At 37.4% G+C, this 25890-nt stretch overlaps 2 protein-coding genes across 3 annotated transcripts in view; one reads left to right on the top strand and one right to left on the bottom strand.

The window, feature by feature from the left end:
• Positions 1 to 11729, top strand: part of CCDC181 (coiled-coil domain containing 181) — a 40403-nt gene extending 28674 nt beyond the window's left edge. For both annotated transcript variants that reach the window (XM_065935660.1, XM_065935661.1), the window contains exon 7: positions 11597 to 11729. The gene's annotated coding sequence lies outside the window, so the exon portion shown is untranslated. The remainder of the gene's footprint in view (positions 1 to 11596) is intronic.
• BLZF1 (basic leucine zipper nuclear factor 1) lies at positions 1710 to 25793 on the bottom strand. Its single transcript, XM_065935662.1, has 7 exons — positions 25476 to 25793; positions 24570 to 24646; positions 13582 to 14021; positions 11649 to 11848; positions 8955 to 9083; positions 7009 to 7228; positions 1710 to 3046 (listed from the first exon to the last, which is right to left on the bottom strand). Exons 2-7 carry the CDS (start codon positions 24598 to 24600, stop codon positions 2861 to 2863), a joined length of 1206 nt encoding a protein of 401 aa, XP_065791734.1. The 5' UTR covers positions 24601 to 24646; positions 25476 to 25793; the 3' UTR covers positions 1710 to 2860.
• Between the last annotated feature and the right edge of the window lie 97 nt (positions 25794 to 25890).

Genomic DNA, 25890 nt, shown 5'->3' with positions numbered 1-25890 from the left:
CGGTCCATAGTGTCCCAAAGAGTTGGACACAACTGAGCGACTAAGCACACTCATACATAAGCCTTTTCATATTTTCCATTTCTCCTTGAGTCAGTTTTGGTAAATTGTGTTTCTAGGAATTTGTCTATTTCATCCAGGTTATTTGTTGGTATATAATTATTCCTTTATCTAAATGAGATTGCTAATGTCCCCTCATCATTTCTGAGTTTAGGTATTTGCAACTTTTTTTTGGTCAATCTGGTTATAGGTTTGCCAATTTTGTGGATCTTTTCACAGAACCAGCTTTTGATTTCCATTCTCTATTTTTCTATTTTCTCTCCACTCTAATTTCAATTGTCTTCCGTGTGCTAGCTCTGGGTTGTTGGCTTTTCTTTTTCTAGTTCCTTAAGGTATAGTATTTAAGTTGTTAATATGAAGTCTGTTTTCTTTCTTTCTTGCTTTGTTTAGCTCGATTAACTGTTATCGAGCTATTGTTATTATTACTGACACTTTTTAACCAATAGTTGCATAGTGTGCCACTCTGTGGTGGTTACAAGAATATATGTATAGAATATTTTTTTATTGTGGTAAAATATATATAACCCAAGACTTATCATTTGACCATTTTAAAAAATGTATAATTCAGTGTCATTAAGTACATTCATATGTTGTTCAACCATTACCCCTTTGTGTTCACCATTTTTCATCCTCCCAAACTGAAACTCTGTACCTGACAAACAAAAGCTCTCCATTCTGCTTTCCCTTAACCCTAGGTAACCACTATTCTACTTGCTATTTCTATGAATCATTTCAGGTACCTCATATAAGTAGAATCTTACATTATTTGTCCTTCTGTGTTGGATCTCAGTATGGAGTTTTAAAGGTTCATCTATGCTGTAGCATCAGAATTTACTCCTTCTAAGCTGAATAATATTCCATTGCATGGATATACCACATTTTGTTTATGTATTCATCCATCAAAGGACACATGTTACTATTTGTTGGCTATTGTGAATAATGCTGCTATGAACATTGATATACAAATATCCTTTTGAGTCCCTGCTTTCAATTCTTCTGGGTATCTACCTCAGGGTGGAATTGCTGGATCACACGGCAGTTGTATGCATACCCACCAGCAATGCACAAGGGTTCCAGTTTCTCCACATCTTTGCCAACACTTGTTATTTTGCTTTATTGGTAGTAGCCATTCTGTTGTGAAGTGATAGCAGTTTGAATTTACTTAATAATTAGTGATGCTGAGCATCTTTTGATGTGCTTATTGGCCATTTGTATATCTTTTTTGGAGAAATGTCTATTACTTTGCCCATTTTTTTTTAAACTGGATTTTTTTTTTTTTGGTTGTTGATTTGCAGCCCTTCATTTAGTCTCATAAGTAGACCCTTGATACATGACTTGTGAATATTTTCCATCATTTTGCAGGATCCCTTTTCATTTTGTTGAGTGTTTCTTTTGCTATGCAGAAAATTTTTAATTTTGATGAGGTTTAATTCATCCATTTTTTCTTTTGTTGCCTGTACTTCTGGTGTCATAGCCAAGAAATCACTGCCAAATCCACTGTCATGAAGCTTTTCCTCTATGTTTTCTTCTAAGTTTTATGCCCTGTAAACTTAAAGGAAAGACTGAAGAATAAGTTGTAAATAGTATAAGCTAGATGAAGACTTGAATTGAAGCACATCATTCTGGAGGGGAAAAAAAATCAATTTTTAAACTAAAGCAGGTAATGAAATTTATTGCCACCCACTTGAAACTACAACTCAGATGAATCAGACCAAAAAAAAAAATCATTAAGTTGACATTAAAATATATTGTTACTTGATCAGATTTGTCTTTTGAGGATTTCTTGACTGATAGGTAAAGAAACCAATTAGGGTAATTTGTTATAAACATTTTTGTGGACATTTTTATAGGCCTCTAAAAAGGTGTTTTATGATGGCCCATCATAAATAATATGTTACATAATAAAAATCAATTGATGAATTGCATTTTTGAGCTTGAGTGATGTTCTCCAAAGATCTTACTTTCTCTGCCATACTTCATAAGTATCAAATTGGATATTCCTATTGTGCTGCAATTGCCAAACTGAGCTCAATAGTTAAGCTTCTTTTGTAGATCAGTTAAATCCATTTAAAATACAGAATCCCCTGCATAAAACCAAAATAAGAACAATGATTTTGCTCAAGCATTTGTTAATGTGGCTGTAAAATATTTAAATTTTTTTTTAACATTTAGCATTTATTTTTAAAATAGTTCCTCCACCTGTGTTATTTCCGTAAGACTCTTTTGTACTTTTCTCCAAAATCACCAAAAAGAGAAAGGACTCCTACCCCATTCCCTCCCCAACCCTTGCAGCTACTTTTGTGTTAGAGTGAGGGTCAGAAAACTTTTTCTGTACAGAGTCAGATAATAAATATTTTAGGTTTTGCTAATTATATAAACCCTGTTGTATCTACTCAATTCTGCTGCTGTAGCACAACCACAGACAACAGTAAATGAATGGGTATGGCTGCATACGACCCAAGGCTACAGTCTGCCAATCTTATGTAAAATATATAGCAAGATAAATAATAAATTAGGGCCTGAAAGAAAGGTATAGAATCTAGTCCTTTAGGAAAACCATCCTAACAAGCCTGGAAAGTATTGTCTACTTATATATATCTACACAGTTTCATTTTTTTTCTTTACCCTGAGGTATTTATTAAAGGGTAATCTGGAGTCCAGTACATGAAACATCTTTGGGGATATGTATTATTTAAATAGAAAGTGATAATACTTCTAGCATCCAAAGACCCCCAGCTCCCAAATAATAATGACTCTTGGGTAAAAAGCAAGTGCCTGTAGTGTGCCTCCACCATATTGATTGTTAAAGTGCAATAAGTTCTCCCTGGCAGTGATTGCAGCAATTGAAAGTTATATTTTCATATCTTGTATAGGGATGAAATCGTCCAATATTTTTCTTTGTAGCAAGTAAGGTGGCTGGTGAAGACTCAGAAAATGGATTATCAGGTGAGCTTTCTGTACATGTAACTGGATCCAAAATGCGTAGAACCTAAGGAAAATAAAAGGTAATGTCATATACACAGCAGTCACTACAGAAGTCCTTGGCTTACTAATATGTAACTACTCATACGTTCTATTTCATTAATATGTAACTACCATAAAAAGAAAGATCTGAATGATGAATTTGACTCGAGAACTTATGCTTTTTCTCAAAAGTTCTAAATTTAACAATGACGTCTAGCTGTTATATTACCTAGGTTACCAATTTTTAAAAATAAAGAAATGCTCATGTATATTGATGAAAATATATGAAAACATAGAAGAAAATAAATTGATAGGGTTATATCAATTTTACCATAAGTGATACTCATCTTTATCCTTAATCAAATATACTTATTACCTTTCTCCTTCAGGCCTTCATTGAACTGTTTTGAAACTGGAATTCTACCTTTATTCTTCTATTGAAATGTATTTCAAAGTTTTTGATCATTTACTTGTCAAATCAATGGCTTTTCATTTCTTTTTTTTCTAATTTACATGCAATATTTTATGCTAACAATCATGTTTTTGTTTCTTGGATTCATGGACATCATACACTCTCAATTCTTCTGCTCTGAATTTTCTATTCCATTTCATTTTCTGAGACCCACAACTGGAGGAAATCTTGGTTTGAAAAAATTCTCTGGTTAAGGGTAAAGATAACATGGCTGGCTCATAGCTCCTGTTTCTCATTTTCATATTCTCCTAACCATCATCATGGGGCTTCCCTGGTGGCCTAGCAGTAAAGAATCTGCCTATAATGCAGGAGATATGGGTTTAATCCCTGGGTCAGGAAGATCCCCTAAAGAAGGAAATGGCAACCAACTCCAGTATTCTTGCCTGGGAAATCTCATGGACAGAGGAGCCTTGGGAGCTATAGTCCACAGGGTAGCAAAAGAGTTGAACGTAACTTAGCAACTAAACAATGACAACCATCATGATATGATGAGTATGAGTTACTGTGCAAAGGAGACTGGCAGTGGAATTAGAAAGGAACTGGGAAAAGCAGTGAGGAAAGGAGCTTTCTCTTCTATGTAAGGCTTATTCAAAACAGCTTTCAGAAATGGCTCAAGATGTCTGTTTCCCTAGCTCTCATATTGTCCAACAGGATTTTTTCCTTCTAAGTTACCAATGTACCCAAGGAGCCACAGCTAATTAAAAAATGTCATGGCATTATTTAAGAGCTACCATTCCATTTCCATACCTCTGTTTTTCTACAGGATTATTGGTTCTTCAATTTATTTTTTGATATTCTTCTGTTTTTATGGAGCTTGGTTAGATGCTAAAGGACAGAGATAAAGGGCTTATCTTAAAGCTGCTTATAAATTGAGAAGGGGAAATAAGAAAGGTACCCCTATTCTCTATATTTGTAAGTACCTTATGTGTCTTTAGAGAGAAACAAAATGCCAAATGAATACATTAAAGGAGACTGAGATACCAAGAGAATAAAAGGTTTCCAAATTTTAACCTGAAAGTGATAAAGATTTTAAGCTGGGTGCCTTTCAGAGAGATCACCCTGTACATAGCTGGTGGATGAGAGAAGGGGTGGGAATCAAAGCAGACAATGGGAATAAGAGAGAAAGGGAGTTTAATGCAATAATTCAGCTAAGAAAGGCTGATCTTGAAGCAATGTGGCTAAAAGGTCTAAGAGACATTGAGGAAGGAGGACTGTCAGTTTTGTTACCTGAGACAATGTGGTGGATGAAGGACTGGAAGGAGTGGATGTAAACCAAGACCAAGCCCTGAGGCTACTCATCATTGTATGGTGAAACAGAATGGTCAGAGAAAAGAGAAAAGTCCAGAGGGTGTAAGGTTACATCAGCCATGGGAAGAGAGTGTTTCAAAATATCAGAAGCAGTTAATTATACCAGACGCTACTGGCAGCAACGGAGTGGGCAGGAACACAATCCACCGCCCCCCCACCCCCCAACCCCCCACCAAAAAAGAATAGAAAAGGAGAAACAATTTTGGATAATGTTCAGTTTCAGGGACTAATTCATTCAGTAAATAGCTGAACACCTACTATGTATAAAGGATTATGCCAGACTTGAGGAAACACAATGCCCATCTTTAAAGAGCTTACAGTTTGGGAGGCGGAGACTCAAACTGCAATGTAACATGATAAAGAGCTATACTAGATTTATGTACAAGATGAAATGGAAGCCTAGAGGAAGGAAAATCTAGGTTTGCCTGAAGGAATCAGGGAAGGCTGATTCTTAAAGGCAGTGCAGTGGTTGGGCAAGAAGAGAGATTGTTGGGAGGCCGCCTAGGCAGAGGGAAAGTATGTACAGAGGTATGAGATACAGTGGCCCATCTGAGGAATGAAAGTGGTTAACACAGCTGGGATGTGAAGTGCAGGGGGTGGGCACACCTGGGAAATGATCCAGGGGAAGGGGAGCTGGAATAATGATTGATGAAACGCCTTCTATACAATATGAAATAATGCCAATTGAGTAATGAGAGACTGGGAGTCCTCTGAACAGGAGTACCAAGATGATGGGATTGACGTTTTTGAAATAACACTGGCAGCAGACGATGGCCTGGAGGTTAAGTAAAAAAGCAAGGGAGGGATACTGGTTAGGAGACTATGCTACAGTCTAGCCTGGCAATCAGTTGTCTAAACTTGGGAGAGGTAACAAATTAGAAGAAACTGACAGGACTCATAAATGCAACAGGTTTAGGGGATGAAGGATATAATAATAAAAATGATAGCCACTATTTATTGAGAAATTACTGTACCTATATTGGAAATGGCTACAGGCTTTATATGTATTATTTTATGGAATCTTCAAAACATCCAGTGTAGTGGGTACAGTTTGCTAAGCTAGGAAATACAGGAGAAGAAACAGGTTATTTTTCTTTTACTTTTTTTCCCCCTCTAGAATGGGAATACAAATACAAAAGCAAGAGGTTGTTCTATTTTTAGCTTCTATGGGACGAGCTGATGCAGATGTCCAACTGGGTATGTGTCTTATTCTAGGAAAAAAAGTCTCAGCTGAAGAAGTCACAAGCATAAAGCTATGGGGATTAGCTAATGATAGTCCTGAGATGATGCAGAAAGTTAGCTACATGAGTAAAGGTTCAAGAGTGGGCACAGGAAGAGGATTCCCCTCCCCCCACCAAATACTGAGAACGAACAGTCACAGCAGTAGCAAAGAGTTGGGAGAGTATGACAGCTTCAGAAACTGAGGGAGTTGAAATAAAATGTGACAAAGTACTTAAATATTCATGGCCTTTATGAGAGTCCTTTTTGAGGACAGTGGAGCTGGAAGTCTACTGAGAAAAGCAATGGCAGGAGTTGAGGAAGGGAAGTATGTAAGTAGAAATAAATATGAATGGGTTGTTCCAGATTCTTGGTTGTGAAGGGAAGGTGATAAGACCATATGTAGAGAACTTAAGATAGAGGGAACAGTTTTCTTTTTAGATGGAAGACACTTGGACATGTTCTTAAACCAAAAGGAAAGAGTCAACAGAAGTACCTGTTAGTGGGAGGTGGGATAAGCCTGGGGGAATATGCTATGCTTTGGAGAGGCAAAGAGACACCTTTTCCAGTAACAGAAATATATGTAAGGATGGAGGTCACATAGCTAGGCTTCGAGATACCAAGCTGGGACCTGGAGGGAGTTTTCTCTACCCTCTTTTTCTTCTGTGAATGAGGAACCAAAGTCATCTACTGAATTTGAGGTACGAGTTGGATGGGTATAGAAACCAAGAGGGCAAGTAGCTGAACTAAGATAGGAATGGCCATCTTTAAAAACAATTACACTTTTTTCTCCTCAAAAGTATAGTAATAGAGTTTGAGAAAATTAAGCTCAGAGGATGAAATAATTTTCTCCAAGATCACTAGCTCATTAGCATGAGAATCAAGTATGATTCCATATTTCCTAACTCCCAGTGCCAAGCACTTTTCCTTATAACATGTAAGAGGACAGTCTTAGAGGTTTTACAGATCACGAAAGAGAAATATTTTACCGTTTCAGCCATTTTTTCTGCTGGAGTACTGCAGAATTCAACTGTTGATGGAACCTTTTTTTGACCATTTGTGCCAACATTTCCCAGAAGATGAGAATTTACTGCTTTTGCCAACTTGTGATTTGTTAATGCTAGTTCTGCCGTGCTGTGAGGCTGCCCGCTAGGGTAGTAAGTCTGCTCCCTTCCCCACTGCAAAGAGACCAAGAGCTCCTCCAGCAACCTGCAGCAACACACAGCACTGAACATTAGTAACAGGATAAAATATAAAAATCAAGAATGCTGAGAAACATGTTTCTGAAATCACATACTTTCTTTCTCCTCTTTCTCTCAAGAGTTCAATAAACCAGGGAGTCTGGTAAAATAAGTCAGATTACAGAAAGCACTTAAACTGATTTTACGGTTATCTGGAAATCAACAAACAGTACCTTTTTGGTTCTCTTATTTTAGTACAGGTAAAATATAATATACTCAGGTAGTATTATAGAACTACTTATTTAATTTGTGCATTTATTGAGATGCTTATATGGTATGTGTGTATATATATGTGTATGCATATGTGTGTGTATATATATGTGTTATGTGTGTGCATATATATATATATATATAAAATAATTTTTTTGTATTTCATTGGTTGATTTTTAAATGATAAACCAACCTATAATTCTTGGGGTAAAACCTCCATGGCCATGATGTATAAAGCTTTTTATATATTGTTGGATTTGAATCACTAAAATTCTATTAAGGATTTTTGCATCTATATTCATTATAGATAGATATTGGCCTGAAGTTTTCTTGTAATGCCTCTGTATAGTTTTGGTATCAAGATGATGTTGGCCTCATAAAATAAGGTAGAAACTGTTCTTTTATTTTCTAGTAAAGTTTGTATAAATTTGGTTTTATTTCTTCCTTAGATGTTTGTTAGTATTTACCAGTTGATCCATGTAGGCCTGGAATTTCCTTTATTAGAAGATTTTTAACTACAAAGTAAATTGCTTTAATAGGTCAGGGCTATTCAGGTTATCTGTTCTTGAGTGTTCTCTTAGTCTGTCTTTTAAGTAGATTGTCCATGTAAGCTGTTGAACTGATTGGAAAAGAGTTGTTCATAACATCCCCTATTATCTTATGACTACAGACTCTGTAGTGTACCCCTTTCCTTCTTATGGTGTGTATCTTTCTTTTTTTCCCCTGATTATACTGCCTGGAGGTTTTGTATATTTATCCTTTCAAAGAAACAGTGTTTGGTTTTCTATTTCATCTATTTCTGCTCTCATCCTTTCTTTCCTTCTGCTTAATTTACTCTTTGTATTTCTTAAAAAGGAAGCTTAGTTTATTGATGAGACCTTTTTTTCCTTTCCTACAATAAGCATTTAAAGCTATAGCTTTATTAATTCCTTCTAAACACTGCTTTAGTTGCCTCCCACAAAATCTGATATTTTGATATATTTGTGTTTTCATTCTTCTAATGTCCCCTATAATTTTCTCTTGACTTTTACTTATTTAATTTGTAAGAAATCAATTATATAAAAGTATAAAGTTTTTTTAAGGAAGACTTTCAATTTTGACAGTTCTGGTGCATATGGACATGAAAGTAAGCTCTCATTCTGTAGAACAGTTCTCAAAAAGATCTCACTCCAAAGTAAAGACCAGTATACTTTTTGGCTTCTACCAAAATCTATACAAAACTGCTATAACTGTAACCAAAAACTACTTTTAAATGCAAAAATTTTTTCCATTATAGATATAACTAATCTCTTCCCCATTAAGAATATAAGAAGCATGTCTTCTGTTTTTTTCATTCTTCCTCCTTTCCCTGGGCAGCTATTTTAAAATGCTACTCAAAGTATATGCTCAGTGAGTTAATAAATGTAGAAATATGAAAGAACTATAACAATAACAAAAATTGCAGGAAAAAGTAGAAGCTCTTAGAATGTAAACAAGTGCCATACTTCTGCGTAGCAATCATTTCCTGACGAAACTGTTCCCGTTCACTCAGGAGATCTTGTATAGCGCTCTGTGCATCACGGTTCTGACGCTGCAGAACTGCTCTGGAGTTGGTTAACTCATCTGCCATAACCCTGGAAAAGATCAAAATCTTACATATAAATTCTCAGGCAGTGTTAAAAAGTTAATATACCTACCTCTGTCACTGTCATTTTTAAAAACTTAGAAAAAAGATTTAACACTGTCAAATTACTTCTCAGTTGTTAAACCTTCACTTAAGTTCAATGAGTTTAGTCACTCAGTCGTGTTCGACTCTGTGACCCATGAACGACAGCATGCCAGGCCTCCCTGTCTATCACCAACTCCTGGAGTCCACCCAAACCCATGTCCATTGAGTCGGTAATGCTATTCAACCATCTCATCCTTTGTCGTCCCCTTCTCCTCCTGCCTTCAATCTTTCCCAGCATCAGAGTCTTTTCCAATGAGTCAGCTCTTCACATCAGATGGTCAAAGTATTGGAGTTTCAGCTTCAGCATCAGTCCTTCCAATGAACACCCAGGACTGATCTCCTTTAGGATGGACTGGTTGGATCTCCTTGCAGTCCAAGGGACTCTCAAGAGTCTTTTCCAACACCACAGTTCATAACATTTATAAAGGGACTCAATTAAAATATCTGTTTACAAAATGACAAAGAAAACAGTGTTTTAACTTTCCTGTATAGTGACTTTGGAATGTACTTCAGTCTCACTCTAGATTAATCAAGTTTTGGAAGAAAAATAACATTCATTTCAGTTTAGTTCAGTCACTCAGTTGTGTCCGACTCCTTGAGACCCCATGAACCACAGCACGCCAGGCCTCCCTGTCATTGTTCTCAAATAGAGAGAATTTTAGAGAAAAACAAAAGTTATTTTTCTACCACTCATCACCTTTTTGCCATTAGAAAAACATTAAATATAGAGAGGCTTATATAAAAGGAAAACGAAGTCTTCTTGTCCAGCAGCCTGGCCCCCCCTCTTATAATCAGTAATCAATAAAGTAACCAATACATTTTTCTAGAAAAAAATAACTTATACATATATAAGCATAAACGTATATATAAAAATAAATATATTAATTTTATTTACAAAAAGGAATTATTTAATACAAACTTTTCTGTAGTTCACTTTTTCACCTAATAATTTACCTTGATGATTTTTTTCATATTAGCATACACAGAGCCATTTCATTTCCTTTTTTGTTTAAAAAAAAAAAAGAAACAGCTTCATGTTTTCTGACTGGATGTAGCAAAATGTATTTAACAATTCTCCACTGATAGAATTGAAGCGAAATTTTAAAGTATTTTTATTCAGTTGAAAAATCTTACACCTAAAATTAAAGTCTCAGACCACAGTAACTACTGAATTCCTTAAAATGAAAACAGTTTTGACGTTAAAAGATTAAATCAACTAAATTATCAATAAAGTTTGGTTTCACAATTATTGCCCTCAAAGTATTACTATTAACATTGATCAGAATGTTTAATAAGTTACATATTGTAGTAATCTGTAAAATGCATGCATGATTTGCTTCTTAAGCTGTTCAGTAAAAATTAACTTATTCATTCTAAGCCAATAAACAGTAAATTCATTTCTCCAAATACATCCTTTATTAGTACAATTAGAAAACAAATTAAGGATTTTAACAGTAATCAATTATTAGAAAGTATCACTGATATTAAGACATGAAGAAATAATTTTCTAAAAATATATTCATTACAATCAGTGGTTCTTAAGGTACAGCCTGGAAACCTTTGGTGTTTGTGAGAAACCTCCAGATGATGTTATTAATCAATGTTATTAAACATATGTGAAGCACTGAGCTAAATGCTGAAAATACACCAGACGGAAAACACCCAGATTCTGTTCTCCAGTAACTCAAAGTCGGAAGGAGGGGATGAATAGAAAATCGTAACATATAAGAGACCTTCCCAACTACCAGTGTGTTCATGGGCCTGAGGTTCTCACCTCTACTGGAGAGGTAGCCTCGTCCAGTACACCATGCAGATTATTATTGCTTTCTATTTGTGCATGGAGAGAAAAGGTTGGGAAGCTCTATAATGATGTAGTTAAATGAGCAATGAGAACAGAGTCTGAGAGACAAAATAAGACATTATGGAGTGGCAATGATATGTGAGTTTTTAGAGAGGATGTGGGGAAAAATCGTCTTTTAAAAATTTAAATTTATTTATTAGCTGTCTGAGTTTAGTTTTGTTTTGATCTTAAACATTGTAGTCAGAGTGATTTCCACTACAGAAGAGTAACTCAGAATTCTGGAATGAGGGAGTAGCTTTATGCTAGCACTTATCCATTTAGGCAGACTACATCCAGAGGAGAGCGAGTCCATCTCTTAAATCATGTATGAGTTAATCTGACAATCTCAGTCAGAAATTTTCACACTACAATCGTTTTTTCTTTTTTTTTTTGCATTAGAAGGGTCAACAAATCTGACAGAGGAAAAAGTAGGAAATGAATTACTATTTACTGTATGACCATCCAGAGGAGGGAGAGTCTACCTCTTAAATAATGTATGAGGTAATCTGACAATCTCAGTCAGAAATTTTCACACTACAATCCATTTTTTTTCTTTCTTTTTTTTTTTTTTGCATTAGGAGGGTCAACAAATCTGGCAGAGCAAAAACTAGGAAATAAAAGAGAAAATACCTGCTTGCGAGGAATTTACTTCGCCACACATCACATTGTATCGACATCCGTTCTAACTGTTCGGAAAGCTGAGCGATATTTCGACCCAGGGCTTCATTTTCTAAAATAAGCTGATTTTTCTCACGGGCTACACGTTCAAAGTGATACTGAAGGTCATCCCCAACAGAAGCCACCAGCAGCTTTTTTAACTCACGATTGACCTGGAAGAAATCATGACCAATACAAGCTCAAAGTAATGCCAGTGAGTTCAATGTAGCAAAATGAACAGAAGAGAAACTGCTTCATGTAATTTGGACCTCCATTACTACAAGTACATATCAAAAAGTGATATCAAAAAGTTAAGTTTCATAATATATACATACCATGTCTATATCTCTATTAATCAACAGTCCATGTGGTTATGATTTGAGCCTCTTAAGAGTACAAATCATTATCATAAAAATTACAAACTGTCTCTTGTCAACATTTAAAGGCAAAAAATTAAAAAACTGAACCAATAAATTTTGCCAAAAAGTATGACAGTGTTTTATAAATCTTTTTCAACATTTAAAAATTGGTTTCTTTGTGCCATAGGATTTTTAAGAATTTAAGCAAAGAAAGCAATTCAAGATGTCTATAATCATGTTCTTCACATTGTTATCAAAACTGAAACAAAATTAAAACAAATGTCCAATAAAAGGTATTGGTATATGGTATAGTCATTGAAAAACACTGTTGCTATTAATAATGATATTTTAATAGACATGGAAAAATATTATCTTGAGACATGGGAAAATATTAACAACTAAAAAAAGTAAATTACAAGGCAAAAATGAACTCAATATGTATAATTATGCATTTATAGCTGGATGGTATTTATAGGTGATACTATTTTCATTGTTTTTTCTGTATTTTCTAAGATGTTTGCAAATAAATATGTACTAGTTTTGTAATTTCAAATTAGTTACTTAAAATATATTATTAAATACATTAGAAACAATATTTGGATAAGAATCAGTAACCATGGCGTCACTTATAAAGACTAACATCTAGTAGAAAGATGTATAATCTAACAAAGTGGGCAGTGGTAGGGCTATATTTACTAAGATGTAAAGATTAAAGACTATGAACTTTTTTTTTAATAGCCTTTAAACTTTACATTTTAGCAAACATTGCCTTACCACTCCTCACTTTGTTTCTCTGTTAGTCACCTGATGTGAAGAGTCAACTCATTGGAAAACACCCTGATGTTGGAGGGCAGGAGGAGATTGAGGGCAGGAGGAGAAGGGGGCGACAGAGGAAGAGATGGTTGGATGGCATCACCAACTCAATGGACATGAGTTTGAGTAAACTCCAGGAGACAGTGAAGGACAGGGAAGCCTGGCGTGTTGCAGTTCATGGGGTTGCAAAGAGTTGGACACAGCTTAGTGACTGAACAACAAAAGTTTAAAGAAAGTAAATCAAGCAATATAGGTAATTTCCAATTTACAATGAAGATACCAATACTTAATCCACAATCTTCTTTATTCTAATTATCATCTATACATAGAAAAAATACTTGGAATTTATGGATTCTTCAAGCAAGGATTACTATCTATCAATTTGGTTAATCTCTGGCCTGTGAGTTCTTAGCTGTAACCTCCTTAATAACTTACAGGTGGTCTTGTACAATGTCCAAAGTACCTCACATTGTCCAAAGTACCTTACAGGTCATCTTCAACCATGTTTAGAATATAAGTTCCCAACATAAACTAATTCTAGTAGAGGCACTAAGAGAATGAGAAATTTAAGAGGAAGCTTTTTGGAGTAATGTCAAGTTGTAATGAATGACATTCTAAGAGAAATATATTTTATTCTCTATTTATAACATTCTGTATGTTCATTCTAACATGCAGGCTGAGAAGGCCCAGGTGTTAAGAGCCATTGTCATTAACGCCATTAAGGCTGTTCTTACCTCTGACTGTACTCTGAGCTGGTTTGAAAGGCCTTCTTTGTCCTGTAGCAACCTCCTTTCAGAGTTCTTGAGCTTTTCCAATGTATTCTTTACCTCGGACAGTTCTTTTCTGGATTCTATGACTCCCTCTGGCTGGCCAAGGAGTTCTCCTTTGTGCTGTCCCAGAGACTTAACCTTTGCATTTTTGTAGGGGATATTATGGGTTATAGCAGCTTTGGGAACTAATATTCTTACGGCTTCGACTTCCACGGCTTTTTCAGTCAGAATCTTCCCTAGCTGAAGAACTCCTGGGCTCTCTGAGGGGACTGCTTTCTTTCGTGGACTCTGAAGGCTGTGATGTGTTATAGGCTGGATCCCAGGAGTAACTTCAATAGATTTAGGTGGCTCCTCAGTTTCCATTCCATCTCCCGCTCCTCGGATTGGGGATGGAGTAAGGATGACTGTAGGATGGAAAACAAAACAAGCTATTTGCTGTAAAGAAATGCCAGGAAAATGGCGATATACTTTACCCTACATTCAGAATTCCTGGCATTGAAAAACAAAAGAAAATCTTTAGAATAAAAATTAAATTTCGAAACAATCCTGTGTCAACAAAGAATGAACGAAGTCTTATAGGTTCAAACCTTCCTTAAGTAAATGGTTTCTCTCTTGGTAGGAACTGCAAGAGATTTGGAATCAAGGTATTTGGTTCCCACTTCTACTTCCTAGTGCTGTGCTGTGCTGTCGCTTCAGTCGTGTCCAACTCTTTGCGACCCTGTGGACTATAGCCAGCCACACTCCTCTGTCCATGGGATTCTCCAAGCAAGAATACTGGAGTGGGCTGCCATGCCCTCCTCCAGGGGATCTTCCTGACCCAGGGATCGAACCCATGTTTCCTGTGTCTCCTGCATCGCAGGCAGATTCCTTACTGCTGAGCCACTGGGAAAGCCCACTTCCTAGTATAATCCTAGGTAAATAATGTAACTCTCTAGGAATCTCAAGTTCCTAATCTGAAAAGTGGAGACAGTAACAAATATGTAATAATTATGCTACAAGGTTGTGGTAAGAAAGACTGTAGTAAGATCAAATGCCTGGCACATTGTGGACACTCAATAATCTTAGTTAAATATAAAAATAAATGTAGGCTATGTATATACCTATTTGAAAGTGTTTATCTCAGAATAGACTCACCTGTTGGTGAACTCTTAGCAAAGAATGCTTCACAAACTATCCACCTGGACTACTCTCGTAGGCCTCTAATCAGGCGTCTGTTTCTGCTATTTATTCTTTTAGATGGCTTCTTCCACCACTTACTCTGATTCTAACTTATCCCTTTAAGAAGCCAACTTAAACTCTACTCTGCATTAACATTTCCCAACTTTTAGTCTACACTCTGAATGCCTATGCTACTTACTATCTCAACACTCAGTGTGAATCTTAATCATGACCCATAATTATCATTTATGGGTTTTATTATATGCTAAATCCCACTTTCCCAATAAATCTGATAAACACTCTGTGGCCAGGCACCAGGCCCTAAACAGATGGAAGGAGCAGGACATTATAGAAATGCCACGGACTCTGGGATTCGCCAGAGCTGGTTCTTAGTCCCTTTTCCACCACTGCTTCCTGTGTGATCCTGTACAAAACCCTGCAAATTATCTGAGCTTCGGTTTTAGCCTCCATGAAATAGATTTAACAATACATCTAGGGTTACCTGTGTCTTCAACGAAAGAATGGTAAGTAACAAATAACCAACATTTATAAAGACTTAGCACATGCCAAACACTATTCTAAATACTCTGCATATAAGTAATTTATTCTTAAAATCTCCCTTTGAGGTAGGTGTAATTAGCTCTCCTTTACAGATGAAGAAAATGAGGCACAAAGAGGTCCAGGAACTTGCCCACAGTCACACCACCCAGCTAGTAAGTAGAGGATATTGTTGTCATTGTTATTCAGTCGCTCAGTCATGTCTGATTCTTTGTGACCCCATGGACTGCAGCATGCCGGGCTTCCCTGTTCTTCACTATCTCCTGGAGTTTGCTCAAACTCATGTCCATTCAGTCAGTGATGCTATCCAACCATCTCATCCTCTGCTGCCCTCTTCTCCTTTTGCCTTCAGTCCTTCCCAGCATCAGGGTCTTTTCCAAGTAGACAATGCAGAATTTAATTCTAGGTAGCCTGGTCCCAAAAATTAGGGCCTTGACTACTGTACACACTGCCCCTTCAAGTGTAGAAGTGTCTTACACAGAAGTAAATGCAGATAAATGATAGCTCCCATCCCCCTTCCTCTGAAACACTTAATACAATATTGTACATGTCTACTAATTTGCTCAATTGAAATAAATTATCTCCCCGCATATAAGCCAAACCTGACTGCTGCTGCTGCTAAGTCGAGTCAGTCGTGTCCAACTCTGTGCGACCCCATAGACGGCAGCCCACCAGGCTCCCCCGTCCCTGGGATTCTCCAGGCAAGAACACTGGAGTGGGTTGCCATTTCCTTCTCCAATGCATGAAAGTGAAAAGTGAAAGTGAAGTCGCTCAGTCATGTCTGACTCTTCGTGACCCCATGCACTGTAGCCTACCGGCCCCTCTGTCCATGGGATTTTCCAGGCAGGAGTACTGGAGTGGGTTGCCATGTCCTTCTCCAAAACCTGACTAGTCATCCTTAGTTCAGATAACCTTTGGAAGGCAGTTATGCTCATTACTATACTAACATTGCTCCAGTCAAAGAACAAATAGTTTGTTTCTTTTCTGTTTTACTTTATCTAAAATTAAGCAGTGTAAGAAGTTTCACTGAGTCACCTTTCTCTAAGAAAGGGCTAATTTCACTAATTGATTCAAGAAAATAAGTGGTTTAGAGCTTAGAAAGAATTGAGGATCTGTGAGGATAGGAAATGTTGGAAGCCTCGAAGAGATGGCTGGAATGACACCTAACTGACATGGAATTCCTGAATTAGTAAATTCACTAACATTCCTGTGAGCAACAAGTGAGATTCCTTGCCATTTTACAAGTCCAGAATACATTTGAGAAAATGGAGGCCAAAACCTAGGAATGGTAATGACAATTAGCTTTTATTCACTTTACTATGTGCCAAGGACTCAGTTCTACTAAGTCCTTCAGATGCATCAATATCATTTTGGTTCTACAAGTCTCATGACTTAGCACAACAGTACCCATTTTGCAGACAGAAACAGAGCCAATGAAAGGTTAAATAGCTTGTCCAAATCATCAGTGTCAAACTAGGATTTCAGTCCAAATATGAATTCAGAGCTAAGATGTTAACTGGTCTGGGAAAGTGTATTATAGTCCCTTGGTCATGTTCAACTCTGTGATCCCATGGACTGTACCTCACTAGGCTCCTCTGTCCATGAAATTCTCTAGGCAAGAATACTGGAGTGAGTAGCCATTCCCTTCTCCAGAGGATCTTCCCGACCCAGGGATTTAACCCGGGTATCCTGCATTGCAGGCAGATTTTTGGGTCTTCCCACAAACCAAAACTATTGCACCTTATCAGCCTAAACTTATTGCCTCTCTTAACAGCCCTGTTAGGTTGCAAAAGCCCACAGAATTTATATAACCATTATAGCAAGCTTAAAAAAATGCAGATCTTATCTGCATTGGACCCTTGAATGATTTCCCATCACTCTCAGAATAAAAACCAAGATCCTCGCCATGGCCTACCTGGCCCTCGGTGATCTAGTCCCCTGGCACATCTCCTGGGTCTCAACTTTATGCCGTTCACTCCCTCAGATCCTAAGTTCCAGCCTTATTTGTTTTCTTTTTTTTAATTAATTATTTTTTTTTTTTTCCCAGTGGGTTTTATTTGTTTTCTTTTAGTGTCTCAATAGGAGCAGACACCTTCCTCTTCCTCTGCAAACACTTCTTACTGGAATATTCTTCCTAACTTCCTCCTCCCTACTCACCTTTCAAATCTCAGTTCAAACTTTCCGAAGGGAAGCCTTTCTCTAGTCTTCCAAGATTATGTGCTTCTACAGCAAAGACCATGCCTTTCTTTTTACCATTTACCATTTATCAAAACAGTTAACTGACATTTTGTTCAGTGTAATTAGAAATATACTGTTTGTGCCTTCCACTGGGATATAAGTTCCATGAGGGTCCGGACTATGTGCCTTGTGTTTACCGTTGTATTCTTGATAAAATGCCTTATACCTAAGACTCTCTGAGGAACAATTACTGCATGGTAACAAGGAGAAAAGGATGAGCGCATGTAACAGTGGTGATAATGATAAACTTCAGAGTTTCTCTCAGGGGAGAGAAAGCTAATTAATATGATAAAACATAATTCTGCTTTTTATTCTCTTACGCTAAAGTACTATAAAGTTATATCACCATACTCCAGAACTATTTTTTCATTTAACAGATTTTGTAGAGTTTTTTGTAAGTATGTAGTAAAGGACAGGGAATCCCAAGTTACGTTCATTAGACAAGAGCTAGAATGACATCTGAGCTATAATTAAGGTGTTCTATTTAATAAAATATTTTATAGTAGAATAAAGTATTTGTCATTTCTGTATTAAGTGTTAACTAAGACATTTGGGCTTTAGAACTGATTTTACTTTCAAAAAGATGAAAAAAGGAATACTTTAGAAAGCGAAAGGGTTTTGTAGTTAATTCATGCACATTAGCATGGAGGACAATCCCCAAAAATGAACTTTTTTAAAAATAAAGGCCTATTTCCATGCTCTCAAAATCTGGTTTTAAGTTTGTCTAAGTGTACCTAATGCAAATTTAATCTTGTCACTCAGACATTCTGGCATTTAAGAAGTAATGTAGAACCACGAATTAACTACAGATTAATAATTTAAAAGACCACAAAAAGACACACTAGAGCTATACCATTCAGGCCCACTGAACCTGAAGAAATAAAATTAATTATGATTTCTAAGCAAGTCATAACATTGTTGAGTTGGGATTTTAGCTAATGAAGATTCAGTAAATTTAAAAGGCAAAGAAACATTAATGGGTACTTAATAGAAATCTCTTTTCAAACAAAATCTGTTATAAAACTCCAATCAAGAAATTAATCAACTTTGTTCAAACTCAGTTTACACTTAACTTTGTTGAAACTGTTCTACTTACTCAGGCATTTGTGGGAACCAAAGCTGTACTGTGCATCACCTGGCCGCTCCCTCTTTGTAACATCTATACTTCCAGCTAATGTGCACAGGCAAGGAGATGGGTTGGGAGCCAAGGCTTTATGTTTTCTCACCTGGTAACTTACTTTCATAATTCTGTTTTTCTGTGACACACATAGAAGTCTTTATTACATATGCACTAGGCCCAACCCGGGGCATATTCGAGAGCAATTACCTCCGTTCTGGTGGCAGGACAACGACCTTCTGTACAAGCTCTGTAATATGAGCAATGTTTGAGTAAAATATCAACCCCTTTCCAGTCTTTGAAGGGAACCAACAAAACAATTCTTCAATTATTCATCAATATTAATTTCTACTTGTGATCACTTATCAAAGAATGAAAACATATCTAAGGCTTACAGCTCATTCTTTCTGCTTTTCTCCCACATTGGTAACATGCAGGGAAAGAACAAATATTCTACAGTAGGGGTTGGCAAATTTTTTCCATAGAGGGCCAGATAATAAATATTTTAGGGTTTGTGGACCATGAGGCAAAATTAAGGATATTATATAGGCATTTATATATGAAGAGAAAAAACAAAATTTTAATGATGAAGTTCAAATTATAATAACAAAGTGGTTTTTTTTTTGTAATATAGATCTAATAGTGAAAAGAACAGTTCTTTTTATTTGGGATGTGTGTTTGCATGCATGATCAGTCATGTCCAACTCTTTGCAGTCCCATGGACTGTAGCCATCAGGCTCCTCTGCCCATGATATTTTCCAGGCAAGAATACTGGAATGTGCCATGCCCTACTCCAGAGGATCTCCCCAACCTAGGGACTGAACCCTCAGCTCTGGCATCTCCTTCACTGGCAGGCATCTGGGAAGCCCTTTTATTTGGGATAACAGTTGGCTTAAGTGGGATTCAAAGTTAGTGATCCCTATTATCAAACTGATTGCAAATATTCTCAGAAGGCCTAAGAGCCCTAATTTGCCAACACTTGCTCTAAAATACTGAGGCAAATTTGCTGTAGCAGAAACTAGTTGAGACACCCACATTATTATGTTATAGTCTTTATTCTTTCTGTCCATTCAACCTGTCTCCTACAGATGTTTTGTTCTCTCTCTTTCTTGCCTAACTGCACCCTGAGAATGGTTGCCCTCTCACTAAAGTTGTACTAAGCACATGATGTCTAGAAAGCACCTGATGTCAAGAAATGCTCCTGTCCTTTGTGAGCATTCTTCATTCCAGAAAGGAGGTCATACGATAACCTTGAGGACCAGCAGAATCAGTTCTAGAACCACCTGACGCCAGCCCTAATGATCTTAATTAATGTCTCCAGGAGGAAAGAAGAATGTAAGAGGACATCAGCCCTGATCCTTATCTACAGCCCTATTTTCCACTCTGAAACTGTAAGACCCCTTGCCATCCCTCAGGAAAGGGACAGTCTAGACAGCGTAGCCTGCTGTGGCCCCCTTTGCCTGGCAAAGTACTGGGTTGCCCAAAAGGCCCCTTGGGTTCTATAACATCTTATGGGAAAACCCAAATGAACCTCTTGGCCAACCCAATAACAAAGCTACTCTTTTGCTCCTCCTGCAAAGCTCTGTCTTCACATTTCTATTCGGCACCAGTGAACTTCACCTAGTTTTCAGCAACAAAAGAACATCACTTTATAGTTTGTTATTAAAAAGACATTTCTCCTTTTTTCATAAAACTGTAAATCTTTGAAGACAGATACTCAAAGTCAGCCGGATCGTTACAGGGGAAAGAACACTGGACTCTGAGTTAAAAACTTAAGTCTCTACTGCCACTTATTATATGACCTTGGGCAAACCATTTAACTTGCACACACCCCCACACCCCCACCCCAACCCCCACAACCCCTATATCCTACAGTGCTTTCAGAATAATGCAAACACAAGAGTATTTTTCTCCTTTAGATGAAATTGCTGAGAGATCCTTAGGGAAGGGACTGCTTCCTAATGTTTGTATCATCAGCTTACATTAAAGGTATTTGGTGCAGAAAAGGTGAATACGTGTTTTGAAGTTCATCAATGTTAACATTAACACATTACCTAGAAGATTTCATTTCAACATCCAATAATTATTTACTACACAAAATCAGTAATTACTCATTTATAATCTGACAAACTTTTCAGATCATACACAGTTCAGCTATAAAACAGTTATTAGGGATCATCACTTGGTGATTTTAAATTAATATTCTTTTAAATGTCACCAATATCACCTAATAAAGTTTGGTTACCATTTAACTAGAAAAATATACTATAGGCAGTGAATTTAAGAGTTAGGCCCACATGTACTGACATGGAATCCAAACATTCCTTTTGTCACAGGCCCCACAAATAAAGAGTTCTGGTCAAATAAGTGTGGGCAATGCTGTATACTATATCTCTTTGGAGTTGCACAATGTACATTAGTATTTTAAAGGCTCTGAGGGGTTCTATAGTATAATCTCTCCTCTAATCCAGCATTTCCCAAATTTATCTACCCATGAAGTCTTTTTTCACCTAATAACTATTATTCTACAGACCTAGACTTAAAAGTTAGACTATTTATGGAAATAAAAGTATCTGAACATCTCAGACCTTCCTATTTGAAGGTCAGACTAAACTGTCTGACTTTAATCCCTTTACTTTCAATTTCAACTTTGCTCTCTGAAAAAGTTTTGAATTCGAATTCTAATTTTCTAGCTGTTCCTATTTACTGCATGTTTCTCTTTCAATAACAGCCCTAGCAGCAAGGACACATCCCTCTCATGATGGCTACTGCTCAAATGTCCGCTGAGAGGAAGTTCTGTCTCCTTAAGCCAATCCTGCTTCTCTTCTGAGGCAGTTACAGGAAACGCAAGCAACCAACAAACGTCAACCATGATAAGTAAATTCACCCTTTCTTAGGCCACGCGATACAAGTAACTCTTCTTCACTAACAACAGTCATCATGATATTACATAGGATTAGGACTAATAGCTGAATTATCTACTTCACTGTAAAATTAAGATCAACTGAAACAATGTATGTGAAAGTGCTTTATAACTCTAATCTTCATTACAAACAAGTAATAACAAATAATAATTTAATTTCACAGAGGCCTTGCAATGACTTTTAATTACTAATGATAATGTTGTATGTAACTTTTCTTTTTGCCAAGAATCATGTTAACTGCTTTCATATTAGTTATGATTTAATTGCTCTTTTTTCCATTAATCCCCAGCTTATTACTTTCATTTCAGTTTCTAATTTGCTTACTCTAATACTATAAAAAGCCTCTGGTGACTCTGAAATGCTGTTGCACACAGGTGAATTGATTCAATTAAACATTTATTAGCATGATCTTCACTTCCTAAACACATTTAAACCCCCTTTAAAGAGTTTGCTGTTGGAGATCTAGTTGCTGCAAAACTGACTTCCAAAGAATAGTTTCTCATCTCACTCCACCCTGCCCCGCCCTCTCCCCTCCCCAAAAAAAGAAAATAGTTTCTCCATAACTCACTCCACCCAAGAATAACCTGAAACAAGAGGTGTTCACTTTGGGACATGCTAAGACTTATCTATGTCTAAGTGAAGATAGTAGACAGTAGGCTATAAGGGTCTGAATCACAAGAGAAGAGATCTAAGCTATAGATAGATTTGGAAGTCGTAAGTATTAAAGCAGTGAAAGTAGAAGAGAAAGAGGGCTCAGAAACATTAATATTTAAAAGATAAACTAGAAGAAGAGGAGGATTAAAAAGAAACTATAGGCCAAACCAGGTGGCACAGTGGTAAGAATCTGCCTGTCAAAGCAGGGGACACGGGTTGGATCCCAGGTCTGGGAAGATTCCACACATCCCAGAGCAACTAAGCCTGTGCATCACGGCTACTGAGCCTGCGCTCTGGAGCCGGCATGCCCTAGAACACACAGGTGGCAACTAGTGAGCCTGAGTACCACAACTCCTGAGGCCTGCATGCCTGGAACCTATGCTCTACAACAAGAGAAGCCACAGTAATGAGAAGCCCCTGCACTGCAACAAAGAGTAGCCCCTGCTCACTCCAACTAGAGAAAGCTGATGCAAAGCAATGAAGACCCAACACAGTCAAAAAACAAAACAAAACAAAAAACTATAGCTAGAGCAGTGGTGTCCAACAAGACCTCCTACAGTGATGAAAATGTTCTATATCTGCGCTTTCTAATACATAGCCACCAGTCACATGTGACTATTGAGCACTTAAATGTGGCCAATGTGACTGAAACCTGAAAAAAAACCCGAAAACCTAAAAATTTTTTAATTTTTAAGAAAATATTAATTTAAACTCAAATAGCCACATGTCGCTACTGTGTTGGGCAGTGAAGGGCCACAGAGTAGATGGAAAATAAGACGAACTCATGGAAATCATAGAAAGAATTTCAAACAGTGGGAATGAGCAATAGCATGAAATGCTCTACAAAGGACAAGCAAAGCAGGACTAATAAGTTAACTATTGTAGTTAGCAAGTATTCTGAGTTGAATTGTGTCCCACCCCAAATATTCATAATGTTGTCCATACCTCAGAATGTGACCTTATTTGGAAATAAAGTCTTTGCAGATGTAATTAGTTAAGATGAGATCATATTGGAGTAGTGTGCATTTCTAATCCAATATGACTGATATCCTTATAAAAAAGGATAAATTTGGACACAGAGACACACACACACACAGGGAAAAGGCCACATGAACAAAAATGCAGAGATCATGGTGATGTGTCTATAAGACATGAACTACAAGAAACTCCCAGCAAGCCACCAGAAACTAGGAGAGAGGCCTGGAACAGATCCTTCTCTACTGCCTGCAGAGGTAGCATGGCTCTGCCAACACACTCATCTTGGACTTTGTTGTTGTTGATGCTTAGTCACTAAATCATGTCCAACTCTTTGGTGACCCCACAGATTGTAGCCCTCCAGGTTCCTCTGTCCATGGGATTCTCCAGGAAAGAAAATGTGTGAGTTGCCTTTTCCCACTCCAAGGGAATCTTCTCAACCCAGGGATCAGACCTGAGTCTCCTGCATCGGCAGGCAGATTCTCTACACTGAGCCAGCAGAGAAGCCCGTGATCTTGGACTGTGCTGTGCTGGGCTTTGTCACTCAGTTGTGTCCGACTCTTTGCGACCCCATGGACTGTAGCCCACCAGGCTCCTCTGTCCGTGGGGATTCTCCAGGCAAGAATACTGGAGTGGGTTGCCATGCCCTCCTTCAGGGGATCTTCCCAACCCAGGGATCGAACCCAGGTCTCCTGCATTGTGGGCAGATTCTTCACCGTCTGAGCCACCAGGGAAACATGAGAATACTGGAGTGGGTAGCCTATCCCTTCTCCAGGGGATCTTCTCAACCCAGGAATCAAACTGGGGTCTCCTGCACTGCAGGCAATTCTTTACCAGCTGAGCTACCAGGGAAGCCCAGATCTTGGACTACTAGACTCCAAAATTGTGAGACAATAAATTTCTGTTGTTTAAGTCACCAGTTTGTGATACTTTCTTTCAGTAGCCCTAACCAATGCAGTAAGAAAAAGGTCTTCTATATCTGCCAGTTGTTTGTCTATCTACATAAATCTTTAAAAAGGTATGCTCTTATTTCCTTAAATCTTGATCTTCTAGTGGACAGAGAACACAGCTGTAAAAATTTGCTTTCACTACTGTTTAACACTAGTAGCCATCTAGTAAATACTACCAAACAATGTTAATATTCAAACATATATCTGAGGTGATGAGGTGTAAACACTGTATTAAAAAACAAACATGAAGAGATAATGAAGCACAGATGATTCCCAAGGGCTCTTTGGGGTTTGGTTCCCTGGCTCAAACATTCCTTCATCTTATCGTCATAAATTTCATGTTTTAAAAACAATTATCACAAAAAGAAGAATACTTACCTTTGGTTTCTACGCTTTCAAGAGTAGCCATTGTTTTTCACCAATGAAAATATACCCCAAGACTTCTATTGAAAAACCTAAAAATGTATAAAATGAAAGAATTAAAACAGTATCATATAAATATAAATATATTCATAATATCAATATTATGATATTCTACTTGCTTCTGCATTTAGTAAACTTGCATTTGGAAGTGCCCCTTAAAGCCCCTTTCACAAGGTAATATAGTTATGACTACCAAATATCTTAAAAAAATTAGGGATAGCTTACTTTCAAATTTCACTGTATACTCTAAATTACCACCAGTAGACTCTAAATTATCAGATGTGTGTCCTTAAATTTAGCTCAGAAATAGTAAGGGGCTTTTGTATCACTGATGGACACCAGGAAATTAAAAGCAGTTAAACTAATTAAGTCCTCAGGAGACATCATCGACACTGTTTTGTTCACTAAATCCTGGAGAAGGGAATGGCAGTATTCTTGCCTGGAGAATTTCATGGACAGAAGAGCCTGCGGGCTACAGTCCATAGGATCGCAAAGAGTTGGACACGACTAACAACTTAGTTGTTAGTGTTAGAGCTTAGTGTTAGTGTTAGTTGTTAGAGCTTCTAACACCACCACCACCCACTGTTCATTAAATACATCATAGAGGAGCTTCTCTTCAGATGTCTGACAAGCGACAAAAAAAAATTTATAACTTAATTTGCACTTCTTGGTAATAAAATTAAAATGGCATAGTATATGCTTTCAGAAATGTATGGATGGCCTTAAAGGCGGTAAAAGCCTTTCTGGAACAACTGGCAACCTTTCCCTAAATCCAAAGCGGCTCAACACCAAAACTTCAACTTGTACCGCCGTCCCTTTCAAAATTCCCTCTTAGTTACACAGGTCCGTTCTGGGACTTACCTCTCAGATTCTTACTCTTCCTATTGCAGGGGGCCTCACTTTACAGATTCTTCGTCCAGATCTCACTGGTTTAACGTCAGGCACTCCTCTAGCATTCTGAAGCCGATCCGCCCAGGCCTTGGTGACATCAAGCTTCTGGTTCACAAATAATCACTTCCGATTACTCAGGGTTTCGTTTCCGGAAAATTTTCCAAAAGAAAAATGTCAACTCACTCTGCGATGCATTTAAACTTAAGCAACATAAAACATCTGGTGTAAGACTTCAGTAAGTGGAAACTGGATAAACTCCTATTAAAAAATGTAGATTATTTGGACCTTAGCCACGTAGCAGTTCCAACTTCCGGCCACCTGTAAACCAAACGGAAGTGACGATCGGGGAAAGAGGTAGGCGGTGTTCCGTCACCCTAGGCGACGG

Source organism: Muntiacus reevesi, chromosome 5 (assembly GCF_963930625.1).
Source record: "Muntiacus reevesi chromosome 5, mMunRee1.1, whole genome shotgun sequence".
Taxonomy (NCBI): domain Eukaryota; kingdom Metazoa; phylum Chordata; class Mammalia; order Artiodactyla; family Cervidae; genus Muntiacus; species Muntiacus reevesi.
The sequence above is the reverse complement of the archived record's forward strand: the minus strand, read 5'-3'. Positions and strand labels throughout refer to the sequence as shown.